The sequence below is a fragment of the Nerophis lumbriciformis genome, linkage group LG09 (genome assembly GCF_033978685.3).
Source record: "Nerophis lumbriciformis linkage group LG09, RoL_Nlum_v2.1, whole genome shotgun sequence".
Classification (NCBI taxonomy): Eukaryota; Metazoa; Chordata; class Actinopteri; order Syngnathiformes; family Syngnathidae; genus Nerophis; species Nerophis lumbriciformis.
This window is the reverse complement of record NC_084556.2, coordinates 43,084,400-43,096,526: the sequence shown is the minus strand read 5'-3', so window position 1 is coordinate 43,096,526 and position 12,127 is coordinate 43,084,400. Positions and strand designations below refer to the sequence as shown.

Below are 12,127 nucleotides of genomic sequence, written 5' to 3'. Positions count from 1 at the left end.
GCAACTTTTTCTAAATTATATTTCACCTGTAAGCTTTTTTATTTCACTTTTGTTATGTTTTTGTTTATTTTAATAGTATTTTTAGAATGTGCCGTGGGCCTTTAAAACATTAGCTGTGGGCCGCAAATGGTAAAATAAAATAAAAATCTGCGTCCTCTCTGATTTCAATGCGTTAAAAAGACACAAAAAGTGTGTTAACGCCAACACTGCTTGACAGTATAACAAAATTCTGTAACATATTCTGTAACATTCACAGTTTTGGAAAAAAAAAGTGCAGAGGTAGAAATATTCAAAATAACCTCTTGTATATAATCTAAACATAAATAATGCCTCAAAACAAGTTAATTCAATTTAAACAAAAAACAGCAGACAGCTCATGCCCTGCACAGCCGTTAAGTGCTTTGTAGTGTTGATATGGGCTTGTAGATCTTTGGCCCCTTTATTTGCCACAGATACATACGTTCCTGCTTTGCACACAGTGCATTCTGCTTCACATGTGTCACAGCCAGGACGAAAACAGGAATACTTTTTTCCGCAAATCATCCGTGAAGTTGCATTTACGTTTCGGCATTTCTTGTTTTCATGTCTGTCTCTCCACTCACTAGCTGTCTCGCTCTGTGTCTCTACCCCTCCCTCACGAATGTTTCTGCGTGCGCACACCTTCACAGTTTGTTTTGTTTAACCCCTTCTTAACTTAACCCTGGACGTACATTGAAAATATACACGCAATTCTAACTCAAAATGCCGGACATTTGAGGCATTTAAGAAACGCCGCCCGGACACCCGGATACCCCCGCAAAAGAGGACATGTCCGGGGAAAAGAGGACGTATGGTCAGCCTAACTTCAGTGTTTACTTTATCACATTATTATGCACGGATTTCGCGAGATCTCGTAAGGTTAAAATTATTTATTGCTCATTTTTTTCGTTGGGTTTTACTTTTTAGAAGCCTACTTATAATAGCATCAGTGTTGTGCTATTTACTTTATTTTGTGTTCCTTTATGTTTCCATGTGTTTTTAATCTTATTTTTGGTGGACTTTGAATCGGCACCGCAACCACATAATATCCGGATCGTGGGATAAATAAAGTCTATTATATCCTATCCTATACTTTTGAGTTCGAGAAAGAAACATAAATAGCAGCTGTGGTAAGCAAGGTTCATTCAAATTAATCACACGTTTTATTTAAAAAAAAAGAAAAGAAAAGAGGAACAATCGCATTATACAGCACATATTGTTCTACTTCCGTTCCTTGACATACTACTTCCGGAGCAAAAATTGTAGTCACGACAGGTCAACGTGCCCTTCCTCCTTCGCACGTGTACTGTTTTTCGGCCTTCACTTCCAGCAAGAACAGCGGGACGCTTGTTTTGGATGTTTTCTTTGCCGTTTAACTCATTTTAGTATTCTACATTATCATGTTTAAGTCGGTTATTCGTGTGGCTGCGGCTGCTTTTCGCTATCCAATCGCTTCCACAGGCACAGTTCGGGTTCTGCCGCTGAGCTGCCCAATACTTGGCTTACCAAACTCGGCCACTGCCCGAGCCTTCACTCGATCTCTCTGGATGATGAGCGGCACCAGAGCACCAAAACTTTTTACTTCCAAAGTGTTGAATCCTTCCATGTCGTGTGGCTGCGGTGGACTGCACACAGAGGGTACATTTTATGTTTTTATTTCCCTTAAGAAGTTATCATGAGTAGTTTGAAAACATGTGTATTTACTGGAATAATGGTAACGTAAATTCAAGTAAAACCCCGTTATTTAAAAGTCCTAGGTGAAGGTAAGATTATGTTGGCACTAATCTAGCTTGTTTGCGTTCACCTTGAAAAATGCGGTATAATCGTACGTACATACATACATACATACATACATACATACACCCATCCATTTCCTACCGCTTATTATTTTGACTTTTAATTAGTAGTCTAAGTCTCGATATTTTATGTATGTAGCTTAAAGGGGAACTACACTTGTTTTGGAATTTTACCCATTGTTCACAATCATTGTGAAATACATGGTTTACGTTTTATTTAGAATATTAGAATGCATTAAAAAAATTACATCCATTATTTATTTCATAATTGTGAGTGATAAACAATATTCCCCAACATTTGCAGTTCCCCGTTAATAAGGGAATACTGTCTTTCACACTTATGTGTATAATGAACTGGAAAATCACAATATGTTTTGTAATAACAGGTGATAAAGCATTTGGAGAGTTTCTATTTGATGAAATCAAAGAGGAGAAAAAGATCCAGAAAGGCGAAAACTTACCGAAGATGTCTGGAGGTTGGCAGCTGACTATGGATGGAACAGAAGCACAACTCACCAAACACGTTTCTACAGAAAAGTAAGGAAATTATAAATGTTCTATTATATATATGTGCTTTTTCTGGACTACTGCCGTCTTCATCGCAGTCAGTGTATTATTTACTTATTTATTTAGAGCATTATCACATTTATCTTGGGGCTGTTAGCATATTATTTCTTTATAGCATTAACATATTATGCGTACTTAATCTTCATTGTGCTGTCAGTGGATTGTTTTATTTAGAGCAGGAGTGTCAAACTCAAATACAGAGTGGGCCAAAATTTAAAACTGAACAAAGCCGTGGGCCAAGGTTGAACAAATTAACCTTTTAATAGGGACCCAAACAAGTTTTGCATTAAATATTGAACAAGCAAGGCTTATATAACTTTATAGTGACATGCAAAATTGAGTTTCTAATAATAATTAAAAAATATCAATGGCATATCAAATACAATTTAAATAAAAATTGAATGCCTCTTTTCTATTTGCAGCCTTCTGATGTAAATATCAACATTAACTTTTTCCACAGGCTAATAAATTTGAAAATAAAATAATGAATAAATCAACCATTCAGGACTTTAAACGGCTCAGTTTGCAACACACTGATCTAATCTGATGTGCCCAAGCCAGATACCTGGCATCTTTTCTTGGATGCTAGTTCATTAATGTTGGGGCTCAGGCTTTGAGCTGAAGTAACCTTCATTACCGAACGAAGGTGTTCATCAGTCATTATTTCTAGTATTCCACAGTCTTTGGGGCGTGCCTGACTGATTTTAACGTCCTCTACGAGCTGACGTCACGTCCGCTTTTCATCCCTTCTAACAACGTACCTGCCCAGTCACAAGATATGAGCGGCTTCTGTACGCACACACACGTAAATGCAACGCATACTTCATCAACAGCGATACAGTTTACACTGAGGGTGCTTGTATAAGCAACTTTAACATTGTTAGAAATATACGCCACACTGTGAATCCACACCAAACAAGAATGACAAACACATTTTGGGAGAACATCCGCACAGTAACACAACAGAACAAATACCCAGAACCCTTTGCAGCACTAACTCTTCCGGGACGCTACAATATACACCCCCGCTATCTCCTATCTGTTCATTTAATAGTATCAGCGTGTCCGATTTTTTTTTTATTACATGAAGCCTTTATCTCTATTTTTACATTTTCAAAGAGTGAAGTATTTTTTAAGTTATGTACCGTATTTTCCGCACTATAAGGCGCACCGGATTATTAGCCGCACCTTCAATGAATGGCATATTTCATAACTTTGTCCACCAATAAGCCGCCCCGGACTATAAGCCGCGCCTACGCTGCGCTAAAGGGAATGTCAAAAAAACAGTCAGATAGGTCAGTCAAACTTTAATAATATATTAAAAACCAGCGTTCTAACAACTCTGTCCCAAAATGTACGCAAATGTGCAATCACAAACATAGTAAAATTCAAAATAGTGCAGAGCAATAGCAACATAATGTTGCTCGAACGTTAATGTCACAACACACAAAATAAACATAACGCTCACTTTCTGAAGTTATTCTTCATTCATAAATCCCTCGAATTTTTCTCCTTCGGTGTCCGAATTGAAAAGTTGGGCGAATGTCGTCCGGCGCTGCCTCTGTCTTAGTGAAGGTGTGTTCGCCTTCGGTCATCCATTGTTCCCACGCAGTTAGCAGTCTAGCTTCGAATGCCCTGTTGACACCAATATCTAGCGGCTGGAGGTCTTTTGTCAATCCACCCGGAATGACGGCGAGTATTGAATTAAGCGCGTAAGCGTGTCTCTCAATGTGATGTTATGAGCTAGCAAATATAACAACTACACTACCCAGCATGCAACGATAGTGACGAGCATGCGCGGTAGCCCTGAGAAGCGTTGTTGTATGCTGGCAGTTAGAATGTGGTTATGAGCACGCTGTGAGTAAACGTTGAGAACTCAGTTAACACGCCTCGTCTGCATTATTTATAATTAGACAGACAACACACTTAATAGGAGCCATTTTGGGGTCTTTACATAAACACACAAATGGAAATGAAACGTCACATATCCCAGCATGCACCGCGCGCTTCTTCGTCATCCACTGTTCCTACGCAGTTAGCAGTCTAGCTTCGAATGCCCTGTTGACACCAATATCTAGCGGCTGGAGGTCTTTTGTCAATCCACCCGGAATGACGGCGAGTATTGAATTAAGCGCGTAAGCGTGTCTCTCAATGTGATGTTATGAGCTAGCAAATATAACAACTACACTACCCAGCATGCAACGATAGTGACGAGCATGCGCGGTAGCCCTGAGAAGCGTTGTTGTATGCTGGCAGTTAGAATGTGGTTATGAGCACGCTGTGAGTAAACGTTGAGAACTCAGTTAACACGCCTCGTCTGCATTATTTATAATTAGACAGACAACACACTTAATAGGAGCCATTTTGGGGTCTTTACATAAACACACAAATGGAAATGAAACGTCACATATCCCAGCATGCACCGCGTGCTTCTCCTTCTTCCGGGGCGGGTGGTTGCTTACAGTAGAAGAAGAAGCGCTTCCTGTTCTATGGGGGCGGGTGCTTACCTTGGCGGTTGCTTGCGTAGAAGAAGAAGCGCTTCCTGTTCTACCGGGAAAAAAGATGGCGGCTGTTTACCGAAGTTGCGAGATCGAAACTTTATGAAAATGAATCGTAATATTAATCCATATATAAAGCGCACCGGGTTAAAAGCCGCACTGTCAGCTTTTGAGTAAATTTGTGGTTTTTAGGTGCGGCTAATGGTGCGGAAAATACGGTACACACATTTAAATGTACCAATGTGTGTACATGTACATGCTGTATCTGCACAGATCCATTGAGAGATTGAGCAGAAATTGGTCATATAGGAATTCGTTATATACCATAAAACATTAATAAAATGCTATGTCACATGAATGGTTATTAAAGTAATTACTTTGTGGGATTTAAAAAAAAACACAAGTACCGTATTTTCCGCACTATAAGGCGCACCTTCAATGAATGGCATATTTCAAAACTTTGTTCATATATAAGGCGCACCGGATTATAAGGCGCACCTATGCATCCATTAGATGTAGCTGCGCTAAAGGGAATGTCAACAAAACAGTCAAATAGGTCAGTCAAATGTTATGAGGTTATGAACATGCTGTGAGTAAACGTTGAGAACTCAGCCAACACGCCTCGTCTGCATTATTTATAATTAGACAGACAACACACTTAATAGGAGCCATTTTGGGGTCTTTACATAAACACACAAATGGCAATGAAACGTCATATATCCCAGCATGCACCGCGCGCTTCTTCTTCTTCTACGGGGGCAGCTGCTTACCGTAGAAGAAGAAGCACTTCTTCTACGGGGAAAAAAGATGGCGGCTGTTTATCGTAGTTGCGAGACCTAAACTTTATGAAAATGTAGTTTGTTGTGGCTCAATATTTGTCCATATATAAGGCGCACCGCATTATAAGGCGCACTGTCAGCTTTTGACAAAATTGGAGGTTTTTAGGTGCGCCTTATAGTGCGGAAAATACGGTAATGTAAAAAACGTGTTTCCTTTTCTATATCAATATAAAACACAAAGCAGTTTGGCTAATGAAGATAAAGTCAAATAAACAAGCTTTGTTCAACAACAACCATGTACTTCAGTGCAATAGTTTGACCAACAAAATTAGAATGATACTTCTCACATCTAACACACAATCTTTGTGCTTCACCGTTCAATTCGATGATATGACAAAACATTTTAGCCAGTATTGATATTATTGGAACACTAACAAAGTTAGCAGTTAAATTAAAGGACAAATGAGCATCCCAGTCAACAAAACTACAGACTTTATAAACAAGTTGTGGCAAAGTTCCCAACACATCGCCTGCTGCATGGTAATTCTCAGTCCCAGCAGCTGACGGAAAGACACTCGCTGCACGTTCAAAATGAAACTGCAAGATCAAATATTTTTCTCCTCCAACAGTATTGCGCTTTTAATCGCACACCGAGACTCCACGGAAATAGAAGCGATTGAAATGAAGTGAAACGAAGCGATCAGATCCGTTAGCTCGTAGGGAACATTTTTAAAGCAAAGTCCATGAAGTGGCCGCCATGTTTCCCGAGCCAAACGGCTGTAGTGCGCATGCACAGATGCTGCGGGGCTTCAGTATTCAGGAAGTAAGCAGTTGCCTAAAATGCTTTAATAAATGACCGTTTTTCAGTAATGAAAATTTTAAACTGAATTACTAACAATTTGGAATTTTACCGCGGTTTATCATTGTACCGTTTATCGTTACATCACTAGTCCATTAACAAGTAAAAAGTCAAGGGCGGTCACGACATGTTCTTGCCGTCAATGCTGGTCAATTTTTTAGGGCATTACGGCAAGTCACAAGGACGGTCGCAGTATTTGCCGTGGTTAAATTAGAGCCCTGTTAAAATATTGTTACCTTGATGTAACTTGAAAGTAATGTTGCAACATTTTCCAATCAATTTTAGTTTTGTTAGCTTATTTTGTTTTATTTTGTTAAAACTATTACATTGGTAATGAGTTAAAGATGAAACAAAATTAGGTCGAAATAAAAAAAGGTCCATTTTGCAAACCGAAATATTAGGGGTGGGAATTGATACGATTTTTCCGGTTCCGACTCCACTTTCGATTCTGTTTTACAATTCGGTTCTTTAAAGGTTCTCAACAATTTTTATGTGGGGAAAAAAGAGAATAAAGGGTGGATTAGCAGAGTATTTCTCTGACTGTCTCTCCTCCTCCGCTGCCGGGCATTACAATATCATAACTTTCAGTTACAGCACAATTACAAAAGCCACAATAAATACAAACAACACAACTTTAAACCACAGAAGACGCGACGCACCGACTCCCTAAACACAAGGACAAGTCATTTCATGAGAAACAAATAAATAGACGAGATGGATTAAGGAGGCTATGAAAATTAGGAAGTGAGGGACCAAAATAATCAAAAGGGATGACGGGGCATACATGCTTATGCACACCTGGGACACTGTCTGTATTCGGCGACGCATGAGCAGAGAACAGATACTAGATGGCCTGGTCGGGGAACTTTAGTTCGAAGATAAATCTACTGTAAAATGTTGGTTACCGTACTTTTATTGAAAATTGCTTGAAAGTTTAAAATGGGAGGAGAACGTAATTCCTCGGCCAAACATTGCGAAACTAACAGGCGCAATCCACAAAAAAAGCTGCACACGACAGGCCAGTAAAAAGTATGGTGGAGTTGATGGCTGGAGTTAGCGAAAGTGCCAATAAAATATAGAAAAGGTCACATTTCTACGGAGCCCCTGCTAAGTACATCTTGCACAGACCTTGATCAGCCGGAGGTCCCAATCATGGTAATGTATTTGTTCTTTTCGTTTTTCAGAATTACTGTAACCTTTAACGTCAACAACAGCATACTTCCCAACTTTGCAGAAGAGGCGGATCAAGCACAGCAGAAGTCAGGAGAAGAGGTAACATAATTCGTACCTTCACCTTTATATGGTAATTTATGTAGTAACTTTGATTAAATGTACCCTGATCATCTTCACAGTTGGAAATTTTGTCAACACCCAACTTTGTTGTTGAAGTCACGAAACAGGCTGCTAAACACACACTGGCGATTGACTGCCAGTTTCTGCAAGACGAGGTACTGTACATACATAAACTTTTTATAGATACATGCATACATAGAGTGGAACTTTTATTTATGAACTTAAATTGTTTCTTGAACATGGCTCGTCAATAGAAAAGTTCCTATAGTAAAGCACATTTCTCCATAGGAAACAATTTAAATATGTGTAAACTGTTTGGAGCAATGGATCAACTATCTCTTCATTAACAAGCCAGTCAAAACAACAATCAGAATCAGCTTTATTGGCCAAGTATGTTTAGCACACAATACATTTGACTTGGTAGACTGGGCTCTCTTGTTCAATGTAAAAGATATTCCACGAAAAAACTATCCGAGTAATGAGTGACTTGTGAGTAACTAATGATTTTTTTGTAGCTACCGTATTTTATAATTGTTCTTGAACTACAATTGTAGTTGTGTGCATATGTATAAAACAATCATATACAATTTGTTGCCATATGTTTTCTGTAGTTAGTGGTTGAATTATTGTCGGCTGAAATGCAAACATTTCTACTGACATAGATGGTAGCACATGATATAAATGTTCTTTTTACTAGTTTGAAAATAATCATTGAAGATTTCTGCTGCCTTGTCTGACATTGTGTCACTTTACACAGTCAGTACATTTCTATGCACTAAATTAGTCTGATTTGTCAAATAATTCAGTTTATTCTATTATCACAGCTACATTTGAAGTCCTAGTTGTTATGATCTTAATCTAGCATCTTCTTCTGGTATTATTATAAAATGTACTAGTGTTTAGAGACTCTTAACTTGTCCCTCGATGTTGCTGAGAAAAGAGGCAAGCTTCAGCGAGCATGACATCAGGGCTGTACGCTTAGCTTTTTTCACTAGGAGCACCAGTGCTACTAAATGAAACATTTTAATTGCACAGAAAAAAATTAGGAACCTAGTGTGTGAATGTTGTCTGTGTTAGCCCTGCGATGAGGTAGCGACTAGTCCAGGGTGTACCCCACCTTCCACCTGAGTGCAGCTGGGATAGGTGCGATACCCCCGTGACCCCGAGAGGGTCACGCGGTAGGAAATGGATGGATGGTTCTCTGATGTGACTGTTGGCCATACACAATGTGCCTCTCGTACACCAGGGGGCGATTGTAGTCATATCAGCTTACTTGACATGGGAAATGTAAATACAATAGAAGAAGAGAATGCTACACGCAAATAGGCTAGTCATTTTCAAGGTCCGGATCTAACAGACTAACTACAACTTTATACTGCTATTTAGTGTTATTTTACAGCATACACGGTACATGTTATATATTTTATGGCATTTAACATACTTTTTACTTACATTTTATAGCATACAATGTACATTTTAAAATATTTTTACAGCATATAAAGTACATTTTATGTTATACTGTTTGTTTAGTTTGTTCATGTTTTGATTTATATTTATGTACACCATGTATGATCTATGTATGAGGCATGTGCAAATGATATTAGGGAAACTTGAGGCTTTTAAAATCTTTTGAATTTGTTTTTTCGGGTAGGACTTTCTTCACAATCATATTTTTAAGGTTAATTTGTCTTTCCCTGATGACATTCCTGATGCCATGTTGTTGTTTTACTGCATACTTAGTACATTTACTACATTAATGTTATGACATAAACATTTGATTGAAAGGCCAACAAAGTCAATTTGATCTGTTGTTCTAGATGAGTCACGGCGAAGGAGAAGAGAGTGACATCTTTGGCATCTTTGAAGTTAGCTTCCAGCCAGATGGTGAAGAAGATTGGAAAGAAAACAGCTACACACTTACCAAAGATTCTCTAAATGATGTGAGTTTATTATCATGTTATGTACATTAATACCCCATTCACCTGACAATTTGCTCTGGAATTTGAATTATGCCTCCAAAATGTTCACTTTCTGATTTACTATGAATACAGAACAAAACCTTAATGTTTTGTTGACAAACTTATCAAGTCCTAATCCACTGTGTCCTAGGGTACTAGCACTTTTTTGGAATGTTGCCTATGTAGCTAGGGTAAACTATAAATACACGTTTAAGAAAATTCATAGTTCATAATACTAGGTATAGTTTAAAAATAGTTAAAGCATAAATACGTTTCATATGTTATAATAAGCTAAATTCATATTTCATTGATGGATTGTGTTAAAAAAACATTCAAAAGTACCTAGGTTTAAGTATTTGTAAAATATGATCTATTTTATTTTCATTTTATTTCGAAAAGTAAACAGGAAGTGCCGTGTGTGTGTGTATGTCACTTAGCTTTGTATTATTGTACGCTCTGTAACCGGAAGTATTATTGGAGGTAGAATTTAGCTTGTAGTAAAGATTTGTTGCATGGCTAACAAGGTAAAGAACATTGATATGCTACTACTGAAACACACAACACGTATATATCAAACATATACCATAGACAAGGAAACTCGTATGCTAATGGAGGAACATCTAAGACACATGCACAAACATGAATTCATAGAGACCAAAAACTACACAGAAACTTACAAAGATTCTCAAGGCAGTTGAACGTCACCCAAGTCGCACAACAACAAGGACGTGGGGCCATAACATTTCCAAACACTCGCTGTCTACCACCAAGTAGAGCAAAGAAAGACTGGCGGGAGTTTTGTCGAAGGGATTTCCGGTCGAAGAATCATGGAAACAAAACTTTTGAATATCTCGGAGTTCATTCTAAAGGCTCTGGATTTGTGGAAATAGTTTTAAATCCGAAGGAAAAGACCGTTTGTCCCAGACGATACTTATCCTGCTGTTGTTCTGGACTATCTTGCCAGTTGTATTTTTTTAGTTTATCATTTAGGAGTGCACAAATGCAGCATAAAGCGGTTTGTTATTCGCCTTTAATATACCTACTTCATTATTTTCATCTCATTTGTATTCTGTTCAGGAGTCCGAATTATACATTTCCTCAGCAACATTCTTAAATCTCAGTTTACTTTTTTTCTACCATTGATGCGTTTCAAAATGCAGTCTCCTCTTCATTACAATTGTTGCTGTTTTTTATTGAATGGCATCTGCTTCTGGGTTGTATCTCGCGCGTTGACTGGCACATGCTCGATACATAGGGTCCTCTCTGACCGCACACACCCTCGAGAGAGGGTGTGTTAGTAGTCCTGTTAGATAAGAATATAAAATATATCAAAACACAAGAATATCATTAAAATGTACACATTTTTCACAAGCTGCATTAAGGATGTCAACATAAACAGTTGTACTTTTAGTAACACAAACACATTGTGTGACAAAAGTGTATTTGTGCTGAATGTTGCTCTGCGTGTCAGGTCACAAAGATTAATAATATTATTGAATATATGTCTGCTTTCAGGCCCTTTATGATCACATGATGGACTTTCTTGCTGACCGGGGAGTCGACAACACATTTGCTGATGAACTGATGGAACTGAGCACTGCTTTCGAACATCAAGAGTACATCAAGTTCCTTGAAGATCTCAATAGCTTTGTGAAATGTAACTAATGTATTTATAGATTACACTTCTCTGTGAAACTAAAACTAATGTTTGCTGCACTAGAACTATCTTTGGCTCAGCTCAGACGTGTTCGACGACACATGTTGACAATGTAAACTTGTCTATTTATGCCATCTGTTCTAAATGTACGTGTCCAACTAATTATTCCCTCAAGAAAATGTAATAATGTTTGGCAGTCAGACTTAAAAGATCATTTGAATCAACGTACAAAAACATTGCTTAGTCAGAGAAATAAATGTCTAATAAAGTACTTTGATATAATTGTTTTAAATCATTGCTGATGTTGGGTCTCTCAGACACACACAGATAGTTTGAAAAACGCATAACCATGGTTAACAATCCACATAAAGTGTAGTTTCAAAACTGTCTGTTTACACACCAATGCAGACACCTGATGTCATACACGTTTTGTCCAACCAGAAGCCTGCAAAAGTTGACTTGGTGGCATTACATCTGTTTATTTCATATACAGTACTAGACCTACAATGTTCCAATGTACTAGACAGACGTTATCTTTAAAACCAGCCTGAACATTATGAAACTTTTTAAAAGTGCCTGAAGCACACATACACGCTTGTGCTGCTGAAACCCAACACTCGTGGAATTATTACATGTTTATTCAAGAACATATATTACATGTGAAGTGTAGATTACTTCTAAAATCGGCCACCGCTGCTGCTC

The 12,127-nt window shown here is 38.1% G+C and overlaps 1 protein-coding gene across 1 annotated transcript; it reads left to right on the top strand.

Annotated features, from left to right (window-relative positions):
• Positions 1-1,246: 1,246 nt before the first annotated feature.
• c1qbp (complement component 1, q subcomponent binding protein) lies at positions 1,247-11,717 on the top strand. Its single transcript, XM_061961700.1, has 6 exons — positions 1,247-1,656; positions 2,201-2,351; positions 7,702-7,789; positions 7,870-7,965; positions 9,628-9,750; positions 11,284-11,717. Exons 1-6 carry the CDS (start codon positions 1,419-1,421, stop codon positions 11,431-11,433), a joined length of 846 nt encoding a protein of 281 aa, XP_061817684.1. The 5' UTR covers positions 1,247-1,418; the 3' UTR covers positions 11,434-11,717.
• Positions 11,718-12,127: the final 410 nt, after the last annotated feature.

Bases quoted from the DNA above. Each gene is read 5' to 3' on its own strand.
- c1qbp (XM_061961700.1), top strand. From the start codon at position 1,419: ATGTTTAAGTCGGTTATTCGTGTGGCTGCGGCTGCTTTTCGCTATCCA. The intron at 1,657-2,200 runs GTACATTTTATG...TTGTAATAACAG, and splicing joins CGGTGGACTGCACACAGAGG to GTGATAAAGCATTTGGAGAG. The intron at 7,790-7,869 runs GTAACATAATTC...TCATCTTCACAG, and splicing joins AGCAGAAGTCAGGAGAAGAG to TTGGAAATTTTGTCAACACC.